This window comes from Syngnathus floridae, chromosome 12 (assembly GCF_059516105.1).
Source record: "Syngnathus floridae isolate MCC-2025c chromosome 12, RoL_Sflo_1.0, whole genome shotgun sequence".
Lineage (NCBI taxonomy): Eukaryota > Metazoa > Chordata > Actinopteri > Syngnathiformes > Syngnathidae > Syngnathus > Syngnathus floridae.
In genome coordinates, this window is record NC_142424.1 from 2960681 (window position 1) to 2978534 (window position 17854).

The 17854-nt window shown below is 40.7% G+C and overlaps 1 protein-coding gene across 2 annotated transcripts in view; it reads right to left on the bottom strand.

Annotated features, from left to right (window-relative positions):
- Positions 1 to 1000: 1000 nt before the first annotated feature.
- The window catches only part of unm_sa34860 (un-named sa34860), a 70260-nt gene continuing 53406 nt past the window's right edge, over positions 1001 to 17854 (bottom strand). For both annotated transcript variants that reach the window (XM_088391128.1, XM_088391129.1), the window contains exons 8-21: positions 14566 to 14690; positions 13962 to 14051; positions 13584 to 13653; positions 13328 to 13430; positions 11280 to 11347; positions 10722 to 10847; positions 10474 to 10659; positions 10311 to 10372; positions 8833 to 8900; positions 8596 to 8737; positions 7679 to 7828; positions 6284 to 6477; positions 5026 to 5190; positions 1001 to 4964 (exon numbers count right to left, since the gene is read on the bottom strand). In XM_088391128.1, coding sequence (XP_088247254.1) covers positions 4853 to 4964; positions 5026 to 5190; positions 6284 to 6477; positions 7679 to 7828; positions 8596 to 8737; positions 8833 to 8900; positions 10311 to 10372; positions 10474 to 10659; positions 10722 to 10847; positions 11280 to 11347; positions 13328 to 13430; positions 13584 to 13653; positions 13962 to 14051; positions 14566 to 14690 — 1661 coding nt within the window. In that variant the 3' untranslated portion in view covers positions 1001 to 4852. The remainder of the gene's footprint in view (positions 4965 to 5025; positions 5191 to 6283; positions 6478 to 7678; positions 7829 to 8595; positions 8738 to 8832; positions 8901 to 10310; positions 10373 to 10473; positions 10660 to 10721; positions 10848 to 11279; positions 11348 to 13327; positions 13431 to 13583; positions 13654 to 13961; positions 14052 to 14565; positions 14691 to 17854) is intronic.

Sequence of the window (17854 nt, forward strand, 5' to 3'; positions counted from 1 at the left end):
AGAGAATCCAATATGAAGTCAAAGCGGGATGAAGGTGTCTGGAAGACGAGGATGAGGATTTAAATAAAAAGATACTCTTTGCAACGTATACCGAGAGACAGACGGGAGCTGTTGACATCAACAGCGTGTGTCACTCTTGTTGCTTGGGCTTGCATCATAGCCTTTGGAACGACACCATAAAAACCTCTTTGGGTTTTATTACAGAGTATTACTCTTAGCCGCTAATGCATTGTCAAGTCACGTCACTTTTATTTATATAGCGCAATTCACAACGGAAGTTAGCTTAAGGCACTCAACAAAATGGAACGGCTGGAAAATCTGGCCGAGTCAGTCACAATCGATTCTGCCAAGCTATTCCATCTTTGATTTGTTCAAATATTGAAAATAAAACTTTTGAATGAGTCCAAGGACTCCTCAGACTTTTTTTTTTTCTGTAGCTATTATTCGTTTCTTCCAGTGAAGTTCCACTATTGTTATTAAAAAACCAGCAGTAGTTTTAATTTTCAATTTTAGTCAACCTTTGACAAATTTGACCTTTGACACCCGCAGACAACTGTGATCACACAATTACCTGCATTTCTATAAATCTTTCATCAGATGCCATTTTGAGTGACATTTCAAATACCAAATTCTGTCTTTGTCGAATCACTTCCTGGTCTTTATTACGTAGCCTGCGAGGCAACAATATTTCTGCGTAAATTCTGATGGAAGACAAGGTGCAGTTGTAACATAATATTCGACATATTACTCTTGGAATCGGCTTGCGAAAGGAAATTGTTTCTTGTGAAAGGAAATTGTTTTTGTCGAGCTGTGGATACATTCCGTAATCTATGAAGTCAAGTTTATTTACCCTCAAAACATCGATTCATCTATTTTTTGTTGTGTTCGTCCTCATTTGCTTTTCTGATTTGCAGACAGACAAATTAAATAAGATCAGAACAAAGTCTGCTTCCACCAGATTATGAATCCGATCCAAAAGCAATCCAGAAACGGAGACACGGAATTTTTGTCCAATTTTATTGAAAAAATAGAGCATTTGAGAACACACTACAAAAACAGCAACACAAACATAATCCATGACGGTCTCAAAGACAAACTAATCGCACAACAGTTACTAAGTATGTTTCACTGTGCTTTCAATGAATCCAAAACTGTCATTCAATTGTTGAAAAAAAAATGTGTGCGCTTACAATACAATTTTTGTTTTCAGCAAAACCTGATCACCACATGTCTGTAAATAGCGAGAGATAAATCGACGCAAAGATTTCCCGAGGTCAAGATTCATGCTAACGCTTTGCAAGTTGGCAAACCACGGGACGGGTGGTAAAACATTTGAGTGATTGGCTTTTTCTTCTATTTGTTGTTGTTGTTTTTAATGGCACAAAAAATTGTCATCATCGATAAAAAGAGGAGGACGATGAACATAATAATGGAACTTATTGCGGTATATCGTATTTTTTGGACTATAAGGCACACTTAAGATAATTTCCTCAAAGATCAACAGTTCACCTTATCCATGAAAATTTCCATGAACAGGCCTTTATAGTCAGAAAAATACGATACTTCTTTTTACAATTATCGATCATTATTCTTGACTTGCCTTCAGCAAATCTCCGCTAGCTTAAAAGCTAGTCTTTCGTCAAATGACATCAAAAGAATTCAAAGCTAGTTTTCATATAATATTATAAATTGGTTCACATATTTCTACATGTGTATGGCAGTTAATAAATATTTGGAAATTCAGTCATTTCAGTTAAGCGGCATTGCAGAGAAACAAGACTTTGCTGGAAAAATGAAAATATTTTATGGTGGTAAGTAGCAATAACATGCGTTTATGATGGATTTTAAAAGCTATGCAAATTAATACGAGCTGTCAACGTAAGACCACTTCGGAGTGGAATTGCTGGAATGCCTAAAACACCCTCCAATAATGTTCACAACATTGAGCGAACATCAAATCACCGTCATACATTAGTTCAAGCCATGATCACATTTGTGCCACACATAAAAAGAAAATGGTGCTCGTCATCGTTGGGAATGCTTCAAAATTACGACCCAATTCTTGTGCTCAAGCCGAATATAAACAGAGATAACTTCAAATAACTTTGCGGCGGGGAATTAAAAAGAAGGGTGACAGATTTGTCATAAAGTGCAAATGAAATTAGTTCCAACATACACATTGTCTGACATTCTTCTTATTGCCTGGCAAAAGCGAATAAAACGTCGGGGCACAATCAAGACGAAGCATTTTGGCAGGGGAGGAAACGACGGTGCTAAAAAGATACGAGGCACTTAGAAGGGTGTACGATTTTCCAACTGTTCATGCCCTGGGCATACGTTTTGAGTTATAATTAGTTTGGTGGTTGCGAAAAGCCAATAAGCACCACGTTTGTGCGTGATCCCCCCAAATCTGACACATTATTTCAAAATTATGAAATGATTGATGAAAGTAATTTAAGAAGCAGTAAAGCAGATACAGGCAGCATAATTGCTCGCACCGCCTGTATATGGCTCGGCCATAAACGATGTTAACGATTCAAGTCGGTTGAATGGAGCTGATTATTGACTAATTGTGTTTTGAAGAGAGTTAGGCAAAATGGAGCGCGATTATTTTGGCTGGGCTGTTGTCAGTCAGTTTCGCTTAGCTGAGATTCATGCACACTATAGCAAGTCCTCGGGGAAGCATTAGTCTGCTCAATATGACACTTGCAGGAGTCTCCCGTCTCATTAAAAAATAGCTAAAAACAATTTGTTAGTCGATTGATAATTTCCCCCATGACAGCCAAATGTTCATCCATCCAAATAGTCACAAACTTAATTTGTTCCGGGTCTCACTTTCTGTGCATTTACTGAATTTATTCCCGTCTACTTTGATGTAAAGAACAATTCCATTGTCCTATTACATAAAACAAGATAGTAAAATGTTTTAACACCATAACTCCTCCCAACCACAGAAGAGGCCTTCGGTTTGACTTATTTAAAAGTCAAAACATGTTCTTAAAAAAAAGTGAAATAGCCTTTTAAAATCTTACATTCTTCCAGTGTGCTTTTCAAACAGTCCATTGAGTGTCCCCCCCCCCCTAAAGCATCTCCTATAAAAGTACTTTTACAATCTCGATTCAGTACCATCTCCTGAATTACCACACAAGCTATGAAGGAGTGTTAGGGCCACACCGAAGAGAGAAAAACAGAAAGTAAGAGGATGGAGAATAATGTTTGAATATTAGGACCGGAATCAGACTGCATTAAGAGGACTAGAAATTTAGACAATTTGTTGTTAGAGTTATTTTCTTCTAAAAATCCAGTGTTGCCCTAATATTCGTTCATTTAAAAAAAATAAAAAATAGCAGTCATCGGAAAAGATGAGGTTCATGTGGAAAGTTATCTGCACAATTTTTTCAACTTGTAGACATTGAATAGTGTAGGAAAAATATTCACTGTTTCTGTATATAGGCTGCTAGAAATGACTCTTGGCGGCACAGGCGGAGCTAGGCTTTTTCTGTGAGGGGGGGCTGGGGGGCAAAAATAAATGTTTTTTTAAAATAAAATTCCTAAACCCAAAATATTCTTGGAATTTTTTTGAAAATGATTCATTACACGTTCCATGAAGTGGATGGGTTAAAACCTTTGAAAAAATCCCTGGAAAGCAAAATATCCAAAAGTCAATTATTCCTGTCCCTAATTTAGAGGTGTCCAGGTCGATCTTTTAAGAATGCCGATATAGAAACGTCGTCTTTAATAAGTACTGAGATGCTCGATCAATAGCAACTTGACCACCTGCATGGTAGACTGAAGAACAATGCTCCCTGCTTTAAATATTTATAATACATTATATACATGAAATACATGTAGGCAGAGCTTCACAGATTAAACGCAAACACTAACATTTTTTTTTTTTTTTTTGCATTTTATATAAATACAAATAAATAATAAGTGATTATCGATTTATTCAATATTGCCTCCATTTGCCAGTGGTTCCGTTTCAATGAGGTGCACTGTGGTGGAGAAAAACTTTTTTTTTGCAGTACCTGAAAGTGGACGTGAAGGCTTCATTGGAATCTCAAATGTGGTTGATTCTTAACTTGAAGACTCATCATGGTTGAGTGATTGTTGACTGTTTCCTTAGCAACATGGTACATCCGCTGATCAATCAAGTTCCAAATTTTTTGTCTTAAGAAAGACAACATGAAGCGAACTGACATGGTCATGCAATCTGCGAGCAAACTTTAGAAGAGCGGGTTCCCCGTGTCATTTGCTGATCAGAACATAATGCAACCGTTCAGATGAGCATCTGGAGAACTTTACATTCACCCAATATCAAAACAACCGAGAAATTTAGGGTCATACCTTTGCATTTCAGGTTTCAGTCAGTACACATGCTTGCCGTTCATTTAAAGATTTGATGGAAATGTACTTGAATGTGGATGAGTTTGATGGCGTCCTCGTGACCACCAAACAAAAACCAGAGATGGTAGCCGTTGGTGCATCAATTCACTTTCCAGAAGACGCTAAGCAAAACATACAGATCCGCTGGACTCGGAAAACCTTAGCTAAAAGAAGAACGTATTTGTGTGTAACCAAAAAGTGCTGGTCGCTCTCCATATTCGAGAACCGAAGCAGTGCTGGGATGTAAGGAATCCCATTCGAATGAAATCCTCTGGATGGAAAGTCTTCAGTCAACCATGTTCCCTTTTTTGTAAAACCACTCATCTCCCTTCAGTTTGGTCTGTGACACCCCTAAAAAAAAATCACTGGTCCATAGAAAGTCTGCTCCTTATCATTTAGAAAGTGCTCAGCCGCTCTAGGTCCAACTGAAGTCTTCTTCATACTAGGTCCACGTATTTTGTGCGCATTAGATGTTGACACTGGTATTGGAGCTGTTCATGAGGACTCTCATTTCCTGAATGCTAGTGATGATTTTCTTCTGATGACCTGCTAGGTTCACCCCAACTCTCCGCAAGTCCCTAAAAACAAGAAGACATGAAGACACCATCGGATATCATCAAATTTAATATTGTTCCTTACTCGGATGTCATGTGAGCGACCGTGTCCAATGACGAGTATCCTCCTTCCATGAAGAGTTCCGTGTAACGACCCATCTTGATGGAATCCAGCCACTCGCCTACTGTTCTACTCCAGACGTTGCAGTCTACATCTACACTGGCATGCTCCACTAAGAGGTTGGACACCCTGAAGACATCAATCAGGAAAAAAAAACAGTCATTAATCCAGTCGGTGATTTGGAACTTTTGGAAAGTTAAATCTGCTGTCAAGGCGGAAGGTTGGTTGAGATGATATTGATTATTTCCCCCCTTGGATCGAGAAGGAATTCAGATTTTTTTTTTTTTACCTCAGACAGAAAAACGTCCAATTTACGGCAATCCTAATTATATTGCGAACGGTGCACACTGCTTGAAACAAAATGGCGTTGTATTTGAAGATCGTTAGAGTGACAGCATTTTTTTTTTCTGACATATTGCCTTCATTATTCTCTGAATGCATTGTGATGCAAAACTGAATATATAGTCCACTCATTACTAAGAAAACATCATTCAGGTTATTCTCCATGCCAACAAAGAGAGGGCGCCGAGCTTTGAAATACAAACGTCGAAGGTTGCAAACAGCTTTTTCTACGCCGCTGCTAGCTAATAGGAGCTTCATTATGCGGAAGGTCTGGTTTTGCTCCAGCTCCTTTGAACTGTCGAGCGCTATTGCTTTGGTTGTTACATCGGGAATTTACTTATCTTTGTAGAATAGGCCGAGAAATGATCAACCGTTGTTTCATTGCCTCCACCGAGAAAATGAGGACTTAAATGTCTCCATTACAACACGTTAATGTCATTATACGCTAATGTAAAACTAACTAATTGGATGTTAGAATACTTTGAAAGGCAAACAATTGAAACTATTGCTTATTCTTAAGAAAATCAATTTCATTTATGCCTTTTTTTTTCTTCCCAGCTCTTCCCTCAACAACACGAAGCGATTGCGGTCTTTTGTCTAAAGTGATTTAATTATGCCGCCACATAAGAATTCGACAGACTCTATTTACATTTAATCTGAATGATGATGAGTTTAGCTCCGAGTTTAATTCACAAGAGAAGGAATATGTAAAGGAAGGTGAAGATAGTCTAATTTAGCACCAAGGTGAATTTTCTCCAAACTGTCAAAAGAGGAAATTCAATTTTAAGGAAAAATACCATTTCAGTCAGATTAATGTGTACTTCTGATTCAACGTATATTAAGTATTAAGGAATTTTTATTTTATTTGATTAATTCTCACCTGTGTGAAGAGTTGACCAGATTTTTCAGCGAGCTAGGGTTGCGAATGAGTTTGTCGAGTAGACATACGATCTCATCAAACTTGGGCCGGTTGCTTCGTTCGCGCTGCCAGCAGTCCATCATGAGGTGGTAGAGCGCCTCGGGGCAATCCATCGGACCCGGTAACCGATAGCTCTCTTCTACCGCCTTAATGACCTGCAGAATTGGGTGGGAGTTGCTGAGAAGGATAGGATGGCCAACACCCGAGGACAATTCCTTCATCTTAAAATAGACAACAATCGTCCAAAGGGTAAACCCGAGATTATTGGCTAGCTGAATTGTGATGTTGTATCTCATGAGCACCATGAAGGCATCATCTAGTATCGGCTAGTTAATCATTTGTGCGAGATGGAGCAAATCTGGAGGTCTCAGCCTACTTCTGCTCGACTCAAGACTGACTGGAGGGAATTGGGATGTTGAAGTTCAGTCAAAAAAAACAAAAAAACAGATTGCATTTAAACACACATGCGTGGGAGGGCACGGTGAGAAGGCCAACACGCCACGAGGCACAACTACATGAAGCTGACTGGCAAAAAAAAAAGAATGCAGATGAAAGACAAAAGGCAGGATGAGAGAAAAAGCGATGGAGTGCAGGAAAAAAATGAAACACAAGGAGAAGGCTTTCAGAAAGTAGCTGCAATTTCTTGTGCGGATCGGAGAAAATCCGCCATAACGCTTTCAATTAAACATCAAACGTCCTCCTCTACTTCCCTTCTTTCATCCCCCCTCTCTCGCCACTTCTTGGAGACAGACGGCCTCATAAGCAAAAGGAGGTGGGAGGGGCTGGCGGATGAGGAGGTCACCGCAGGGCTGCGTGTGCACGTGTGTCTCCTTCCACGCCGTTGAAATCTTGGAGGACTTCGGGGTTGTACTTTTAAGATCCTCCGACACGCTCCTCACCCGCAAGTGATTTAGGTCGGCGGCTACTTAAAAATGTCATGTCATTTGCTCCGACATGGTGCTACAATAAAATGGAAGCTCGACGGAGCAAATGTTCAAAAAAAAAAAAGTGTGATATTCCCTACCACGAGGTTCTGCTTAGCTGTGCAACTTTGTGCTCGTTCACGCGCTTCGCCGCCCTTCCCCACACACACTAGAAAATCTAATCTTCTATTAAAGCTATTCATTCTCATTGTCAACACTACAGGAATAGATTGACATCAATAGCTTCTGACATTAGAGGAAGCTTCTGGAAAGGAAACTCGTGCATTTCACTAAGACGTCATTGCGGCATTTTTTTTTTTTGCACAGAATACCGGGAACATGGCATTTTAAAAATATCTGCGATATTTTATGCAAATGATTAGGGAGGATGAATCTGTGTGAGGTGAAAATACACAAACATTCCAGAACTTACATCTTGATTGGACATCTCCCAGTATGGACGCTCGCCGTACGACATCACTTCCCACATGACGATGCCGTAACTCCACACGTCGCTGGCTGAGGTGAACTTCCGGAATGCGATGGCCTCGGGAGCTGTCCAGCGAATTGGAATCTTCCCGCCCTGTGACACAATATATGAGAATATTACAAAAAAATGATTTTTTGTTTTTTCATTTTTATTACCAAAGATTTTAAACTGAACTTAAACACGAGACAACCCACCGTCATGTTAATGAATGCTAATTTTGCAATAAAGATAACAAGGTTGATATTCTTTTACAAATATGATGTGTGTGTATGTGTGTGTGTGCAGCCGCGTGACTTCATTATAAAACGCTCATCGCTAAGATAGAACATTTCCCGGGATGACTGCTGAGCCAAATGTGCTTTCAGTCGATGAGAAGTGAAATTAGCTTGATGCGGCATTGATGAACACAGCAGCGGGATATCTCCGAGTCTGATGATGTGAAGGGTGTGGATGATGTTCCTCACGCTGTTCAGTCGGAGCCGAGGAAAACGCCAGCGAGTGAGAATGAGTGGAGAGCAGGAAGAGAGGTGAGTGACGGGATGTTTGCCGCTAATTGAGTGCCGGAGAGGCCGAGGCGACTAATTGGCTGGAAGCTGGAGATTCATTTGAAAGGATGTCACTCGTAAAAAAAAAAAAAAAAAAAAAGACGTCCACTGTTGTGGAGTGTGGATAAAAAAAAAATGCATATAATATAATCCGACTTTCAGCCTTTCAATACGTGATTTACCTTTTATTGTAAACATAGTAGTTGGTCAACTTTTAAATGTCACCTTGGGCTGTGTGGGACAAGCAATTTCTTTTATGTGAAAATGAAAACAAACTGCCAAGGCGCTTTCCCAAATCAAAATGCAGCGCCTTACCCGTGTGGTGTAAGCAGCCTCAGGGTCGTCCTCCAGAACACGGGATAGGCCGAAATCAGACACTTTGCACACAAGGTTGCTGTTGACCAGGATGTTTCGAGCTGCCAGATCGCGGTGGACGTAACCCATGTCAGACAAGTACCTGCATTCATTAGCCAGAAGGAGACGATTGGCTTTTAGAAGGGAGCCGTGGAGAATTGCTGTCAATATCAAATTATGTGTGTGCGTGTTTGGTACCTCATGCCAGATGCAATGCCACGTAGCATACCAACCAGCTGGATAACAGTGAATTGACCATCATTTTTCTGGAGTGGAAGACGAAAAAATAAATGGGATGAATTGAGCTCCAGCTGTCAAAATGAACTGATTAATCGACAAGCAATTGATTATCAAACTGAGAGCCATTTTTAGTGTCAGCCTCTCAACACTAAATTTCATTTACCGTATTTTCCGCACTATAAGGAGCACCTAAAAACCTCCAATTTCCTCAAAAGCCGACAGTGCGCCTTATAATCCGGTGCGCCTTATATATGGACCAATATTGAGCCGCTACGGCAGGTGCGCCATATAATCCGGTGCGCCTTATATATGGGCAAAGTTTTAAAATGGGCCATTCATTGAAGGTGCACCTTATAATCCAGTGCGCCTTATAGTGCGGAAAATACGGTAGTTGTTTTTATCACTAAACAATACCAAATAAACAACAGTAAATGGGGAAAATGATTTTGCAATACACTTTCATGCAGAAACCTTTTTATCTGGTGAGTCGATTAATCAAAAGTATAATTGATTCTAAAAATATTCACTTGTGACAGCCCTAAATTGATTATCAAGGTACTCGTGTCAGTACATCCCCTTTATTACCATGAACCTACTTTCCTTTTGTGCTTTCAATCTGATTTTCCACCACTTATATAGCCCACCAAAGCATCGACAGTGTAAGGTCCCATTTAGAAATTCAATTCCGTGTTAAGCCTGACGTACGAGTATGAGCATCGCTTACTGCATTGTCAAAATGGTGCAACAACTAATCCAGAAGCCCGTCCAGACACTTGGCGGTGTCATTTATACTGTCCTCAGTACAGCAGCCATCCATGTAATTACTTGACAGGCTTTTGCGAGCTGCTCTGCCTGCTGCTCGACCCCTCCCTCCCTCCTTTTGGCACCCAGGACCGTCCTGCTAGCACTTCCCTTGCTTCTCACAACATTCTGGAGGATTTTTAGTACCAGTTTGACATTGCTGAGATGAACCAATTTAAGAAGCAAACCTGAACTGCTTTAAGTGAACAAGGTGCCATTGGAAGGTATGAAAAGCTTGAAGTGGTTTGCAGCAAGAACCATTGAGATTCCCGTCGTTCCAGTCATGTGAAGTATGTTTGCAGCAAGTAGCTACATTTGGCTTTGAATGTCTGAACTTAATGAGGCATTTAGCTGGAATAATAAAAGCTAATTGGCTGTATTGTCATTCCCCGTTGATCCGCTTTGCCAACAACTGCGGTGCAGCATTCAACAAAATCACCCAAATGTATTTATTCATTTTTACATCCAGAGAAGGACACACTTTAGCGACGATAATCCATTCGCTGATTAGCTTTCAGTTTGCTCATTATTATTCATCCCCATTGTCTGTAGTTAGTGCCATATTTACCTCTATTAAATTTGTTTCTTATCATCCACTTGTCAGTTGTGTCTTGCAATATATTTTTTTTCCCTACCTTAAGGAACGTGTCCAGTGATCCATTCTCCATGTATTCGGTGATAATCATCACTGGTTTGCCTGAAAAGAATAAATAAATAAATAAATAGATAAATAAATAAAATTATATTATAATATATTATATTATATTATATATTTTTTAATTATTAGAAGACACTGACTCTTGGTGACCACGCCCTCCAGACGAATGATGTTGGGATGATTAAACTGGCCCATGATTGACGCCTCCCACAGGAAATCACGTCTCTGATGCTCCGTGTATCCCGCTTTCAACGTCTTGATGGCGACCTGCATCTCCCTTTTCCCTGGCAACCTTAGCGGGCCGCTGCACACCTCGCCAAACTCCCCTGAGGCACACACACATAGCTTAGAGCTGCAAATATACAAGCTAAAAAAAACAACAACTTACCAGCGCCAATGATTCTTTCGATGGAGATGAATGACACGTCAATCTCTTGGGCAAATTCATGCACAGCCTGGTTAGGGTCTTCGTAGGTGAGGGGGTCAATGTAGGTCCGCACTCCCGGGAACTTTACTGCAGACACACGAATAGCATAAAAGTTTTTTTTTTTGTATATTCGTGGTAAGTCTTTCAGTGTGCTAGTAACACACTCTGGCAGCATTCTGCTTCTTCTGAGCCAACACGGCAGTCTCGGTCATCCCTAATTGCAACAGATGGGCTACAGAAGACAATGCCAAAATGTTGCCAAATATATGAGGCAGTCAAGACGGGGAAACCATCATGGCTATGTTTGGATTCGGCCAGTGTGCCAACAATCAAATGCCCCGAAGATCTCTGGCTGGAGTGTCATGAAGACACACATGGTCAAACCTTCCAGGGGGGAAACTAACCCGTAACGACACGGCCACCGTTTGAACTCTCCATAGTTAACCGCTGATGACTTATTGTCTCACCCGGAAATCCAGAATGTATTTTGGATGGTGACGAAATGCAATGCAAACTTACTGTGCCCATTATGGAAGTGCATTTTTTCCTCTTCGGGATCTTGCTTTGCTTTGCTGTAGCCACATCGCCTAGAAAAGAGTAAAAATATATTTGTAGTATTGTATTTATTTATTCTGTTTTTTTTCCCCTAAAATTAAACAGCAAACTAGAAGGAAAGTTTGGGTTTTTTTGTTTGTAAATGTTATGTATGAGCAATTTACTATAGTTTTTTTTTTTTGCCTGTGTACCCAAAAATCCACCCACGAGTTTGCGCCAGTCCAAACAATTTCTCCACGTCAATATTTACACATCCGAGCCATCGGATACAATCAGATAACCTAGATTAAACAAAGGAGATTGATTTTGTGCAAAAAGCCATGGGTGCATACACACACACACACACACATTCCAATTATTTTAATGCCGGCTAACCATCTGTAATTGAATCCAATCAGGAAATTTATGATGCCTGCCAAAAATGCTCAACAAGAACACAAGCTTCTTATTTTCACGGTTATTTGAAATTTGCTTATTTGTCAATTGAGTAAAGCAATGCTGCCCTAATTTCTATGTATAATATATTTAAGGTAAGCATAGCTTAGTTTTGTCATTTTTGGGGGGGGTAAATCAAACAAATTCCAAATATTCACGCATGCAGCTCTTATTGTGTAGGACAGAAAATCCAAGAGGCTTTCCATGGGCAGCTGGAAATTCACTGTATATGTGCGTGCGTGTGTGTTTTGTGTCTGCCCGAGGGTGTCTAGCTTTCCGGATCTGTTGAGTCAAGGGATTTGAGATTGCCCAGTGGCTACTCGGCCTTCGGACTTCCTGTATGGCCGACGTCCGTGTGTATGTGTGTGGACATGCATCACTGCGTTGAAGTGCGTCTACACATGTGTGCCCTGATTCTATGTCAACGGATGTGCGTTAGTAGTCTGGACGGTAAAGATGGGGAGGGGGGGGGGGGGGGGCCTGGGGCTGGGTTCCTGGCCCAAATTCAACAGGGGAAATTCTCTTGGGCTTCCATTTTTAACCTTTTGTCACACATGTACTATGCTTGAGAATTTTCAATTTATTATTTTTATTATTATTGTTACATATATTTGGTAAAAATAATCCAGGCACTTTTCTTGAATTACTTTTTTATTTATTCTCTTGGGCTTCCATTTTTAACCTTTTGTCACACATGCACTATGCTTGAAAATTTTCAATTTATCATTATTATTTTTTATATTATTATTGTTACATATATTTGGTGAAAATAATCCAGGCACTTTTCTTGAATTATTTTTTTATTTATTCTCTTGGGTTTCCATTTTTAACCTTTTGTCACACATGCACAATACTTGAGAATTTTCAATTTATCATTATCATTTTTTTTTATTATTATTGCTACATATATTTGGTGAAAATAATCCAGGCACTTTTCTTGAATTATTTTTTGTATGAATATTCTAATGATAATTGATGATTTTGGCCACACAGCATATATTCCACTAAAGTCCAGACTTTTTTTCTTTTTTTTTTTTACGAGGCCCATCCGTTGTAGATACTGCATGCTGGGCACTCCCCCAGACAGACACAACACACTGGCAGAAAACAGCGCGGCTCAGCATATTCTCCAACAAGGATCAATGATATTCATGAATCCAAGCTCTGACAGTAAAGCATTGTGACCACAGCAGCTGCTCTACGTGACCTCCACAGCGGATGCGGCTGAAGGCTGCAGCTTGGAGCTGTGATACTGACGGATGCGTCGGCTTCGCTCTATACCGACCTTTTACACAAGTTTAAACACTTCTGATGCCAATCCAGATCCAACGAGATGAGGAATGCCTTGGACAACTATCGTCCTCATCAAAGAGCAACGACCGGGTTGTCATAACAACGTCGGGCTACGTTTGAAGGTAATCATAACATAGATCAGCGATTTCCATCCAACCACATGAAATCGAGCTACATCAACGTCGGCCGATCCCCGGGGGAAGCATCACTTTGCTTATCTGTCAAATTGATTGAGGGCACGGCTCAGGTGGCGCAGCGGACTCCGAACCGATTGGCCGCCTTACCGTCCGCTGAGGAGAAATCCAGCCACCACCGCCAGCAGGACGAGCGCCAAAGTGATGGCCACCGCTACTATGGATGCCTGGGCACGTTCGCTGGTAGCTGTTACTGCCAATAAAAAAAAAAAAAAAAAAAAAGACGGGATGTAAAAAGTCTTGGACTATACTGCTGATACAGGTGTGAGGTTTTTATATCGCCACGCTCGCCCGCTCGGGCTTACACTCCCCGTTTTTCTCGTCCAACGCTTTTGTGTGAACTCACGGTAAGGGCTGGTCTGGAATTCAAAACGCCGGCTAAAAGCGCCGTAGCCCGCAGATGTTCTGGCTCGCACCTGCAAAGTCCACACATATTCAATCCTCACATTATTTCTATTATTTCTCAAAGGGGGGATTAATATCAAGTGTGATCAAATTGATCATCCGCCTGGAACAGATTGCTCAGTATTGAATTCTACTGACTATAACCACTTCCAAATATCTTTATTGGTCCGGCGCGTTATTATTTCCGAGGGACCATTTGTTTGATTTATACGTCACTTCCAATAAGCTAAATCTTTGCAAGTGCTCGCCCGCCTTGCGCAGATTCTTTTCCGTGTCATCTCATTATCATTAATCGATGTCGATATGGATTTTGTCCAACCTGGAAGATGTAGACCGAAGAGGGTTTGAGGCTTTCCACCACCATCTCCGTCTCTCTGGATTTTATGATGGTATAGCTGGAGTCCTGCTCCTGTTGGAAGAGAAAGTGCATATTTGAAAAAAAAAATGTTTCTGGTGCGCTCAGTGCTCGGCTTTGTTTGAACGTCTGAGGATCAGTTACCCAAGTGTAACCTCATCAGGTTTAAACAAGGCTCAAAGCCAGTCCATTAGCCAGAAACCATTAGCTAACCACTGACCACAACCCTTTTTTTTTTTTTTCCCCTTCTCGCTCTCTCTCTCTTTACCTTTATTATGACCTTCCCAGAAAAGAATGCTTACAAGGAAGAGAGGAGGAAGGGCACAGGATCACTGAACTGAGCTGAAGCATCAAATTGCTCTCTTTAACAATGTCCACCTTCAAAACAGCTTTGGGGAAAGGCAACATTATTTTCACAAGGTGCCGTTTAGTAGGTGTGTCAGCAAAATCATGGACTGTGAAGAAAACCCAGAATATGTTCGGCAGTAGAATATTTTGGTTACGTAAATCGGCAAAATAAAGTATTGCGCAACTAAAGGACTACTATTAGTAACATTTGTTACTTTACCTTTTCAAAATACTTGATCTCATATTCCAAGATGATGCCGTTGGGTCGGTCCGGTTCTGCCCAGGAAAGTGCGATGCTGCTCTTACCGGCATGACCTTTTCTCACCACACTCACCGGCGAAGGTGCTGCACATTCAAGATTCAAGATTCAAGATTCAAGATACACACAAACACACACACAATTACAACAGAGCTGACAACTGACAAGGAAGTTTAATCAAACTGTCGAAAATATCACAAAGAGCCAAAATTGTTATTCTGAAACCATTTGGAAATTGTGAAGATATTTCCAATCAGTTGTAATTTGTGACTATGTGACTCATTTCATCCATCAGGTCCCCCCCCAACGGCACGACACTTTTTGTATTCAAGCTCCTTCGGGAATTCTTGATTGTTTTCAATCCACTGAGCTGTTCCAACCAATGAGATGATTTCTAGGCCAAGGCAGCTCGGCGACAATTTTGGCATTGAAATGCCCGAGTGTCTAATTAAACTATCCCGTTAAATCTTGGGCAATTCATTCAATGCTGGCAGAAGGCGAGTCGAACTGTATCAATCTGTCACAATGCTGAGGGAGCCGCAACACAAAAAAATATTAGGAGCAATTTTAGTTGGCTACTTCCTGGTTCATGTAAGGTGGTGTGAACAAATTAAGACTTGAACAGTTGAGAATTTAATTGTAAAAAATTCAGGGAAAATTTTTGAGAGGTCTGTCAAAATGACTAGCCTGAGGTTGTGTGAATTCGATTTGAACATTTTTTTTTAGATAATTTATTCTGGAGTGAGCCGACTTCCGTGAGTCATTGAGCCATCCTGAACGTAACCTGAACGCTTGGTCCAACTCTCCCAGGGACAGTTGGAGAATCTACGACACAAGAGGCTTTTAACCAGGCAAAATGCTCCCTCTGGCAACGTCGACAACGTGTGTGTGTGTGTCTGTGTGTGTGACACCAAACAACGTTTCAGTTTCAATGGTCTCAGCAGAACTCTACGGGGAATAAATCACGGCTACATACAACGGTAACTGTATCCTGGAGTAGATGCTTTCACAAAAGTCCTATCTGCAACATCTTAAAAGCCTGAAACCAAAAACCGACACACACTCTGTTTTTAAATACTGTAAAGGCTCGGCTGTCATCGTGACAGAGTGCCTTTAGTTTTCCTGCAGATTAACCGGGAATAAGGCACTCAAAGTACTTTTCATATTTATAAATTATGAACAGACACGACGGGAAAGGCGTCGTGCTTCTCGTGCGCAAACATTTTGGGCTATTTCATAAAATGAGCACCAATGTCGGCAATTTTCCGCACGTTAACTTTTTTAGCTTAACGCTGACAGCTGCCCACTTGTCAACTTCGAGTACCTCCGTCTTACATCATTATCACAGTGCTGAAAATAAAACCCGAGCCAACCACTTTGCTCTGCAAGCTTTTGGAAAACGAAAAAAAAAAAAATCAATACAGACCCTCGAACATCTAGCTCGGGTTTATAAGTACACTGAAAGAAATATCAGTCGAACCAAAAGTGTAAGAAAAGTAGATAAGCTTTCACCGATTTCATCTGGTTTTCTCCCGACTCTATTTCAAACTAATCTTTTGGTTTTATAACATCTGCAATGCACTTTTCAGAAAAACAAAATCCCTAACTTCATAAAGTTCTGTGTTCGTGCTGCATAACGGCCTCCAACATTTCTAATCTGCCAGTCGGAGTGATGGACATGGCGCTTCCGTGAACCTGCCCTTCAGCACCGCCGTTTTATTATTCGACGCGGCTTTACAGGGACACCGTGAAACGGTCTGTTTATCTGACCCCTTATCAAGTATGACACTTCCCCACACTTCAGATCTACTCGTCCTCTGGCTTGTCAGCTCTCCCGCTGGCCTGCTTTCTCGTCTCGATTCAAAACGCAAGGACTGATCAGAAAAACGTGACGAACCAAAATGGGCTCCGGATTGTTTAAAGTGCAGCAGGGAATAGGATTGAAATGATGCGGAAAGCCTGAGTGGAATGATGATGGTAGCAACATCTGGGAAAGGTGACATCTGTTTTGCATCTCTGGTAAATAACAAAGCTGTCAGCCTTAATCAAGCCATTGAACACAACTCTGTGAGGAAATTAACACGGTTTGCACTGTAGTGAACTGCTACCAGCACATTTTGGGGGTCCTTTGGGGGCTTACTAATATCTTTTCTCACTGTGTGTAAGCAACCTGCTGTCATGACGTAATTATCATACCTTTGGAGTAATCTTTCTGTCCATCTGCTGGAGGCAGTAATGGAATTATTTTGTTGCTGTGTTAAAATAAAAAAAATCTGATACTGTATTTTCTTTGGACCGGGTTATAAGGTGTGGTCTCACTCAAAAATTTGGGGAATTTTTCAAATATTATGTGCATTACTGCACATTATTTCAGGTCAGACTGGATAAGAACATGACGTTTGGGGGAAAATCTCCGTGAATTGGGCTTGTGTAATCACCACCCCTTTTTTTTTTAATGGGTGACAACCACAGAAAGATTTGTTATGATAGAAAAACTGTTAATTGATTGACTCTCTACATATTAAGATTGCATTTTGCACTGTCGATTTTAAATGCGTCTTATACTCAGAAAAATACGGTAACTACTTCGCCATGATCCCAATCCAGATGACAATCTGACAAAGTTCCAAACTAGCCTATGGATAAAATGAATAATCATGTGATCTGTTGGATTTATCAATTATGATATATTGACAACTATTAGCATAAGAAAGGGCTAATTTATCCAATATGGGTTCCCAACACTTGAATGAAAAGAACAAGTGTAATTTAACCAGAATAATTGCACCCATTGCCAAGGAGTGGCGATTTTACCAGTCATATGTAATCTAATGTAATCCCTAATCTCCAATTTGGTTAACTCTAATCCTGCCACAACTCCGATGAACTCAAAGGGAGCTCTGCGCTGTGGTGTAATCCACTCAGATTGCTGACAGTCACAGTGACGGCGGGGTTAGAGGTCTGTCGCTTCTCTTGACTGTCAAACAACCATCTGTCTCTTCTTTTCCCCGACCGAGTGACCGTCCACTATTACGACTTCCTCCGATTCCACGATAGCGTGCAAACCTTTCGTCAATAAACTGTCTTCTTTTTCAATTTATCCCCTAAATGGAAGCAGAACGCAGACATTTTATTCTGCTCGCCATCTTGCCATTTCATTACAAACAAAACTAAACGACGCAAGCACAATTTATTTGTTAACAAGAAAAATTGGCTTCCCAAGCAGATGCTGTTGCAATTTTAATCTCCA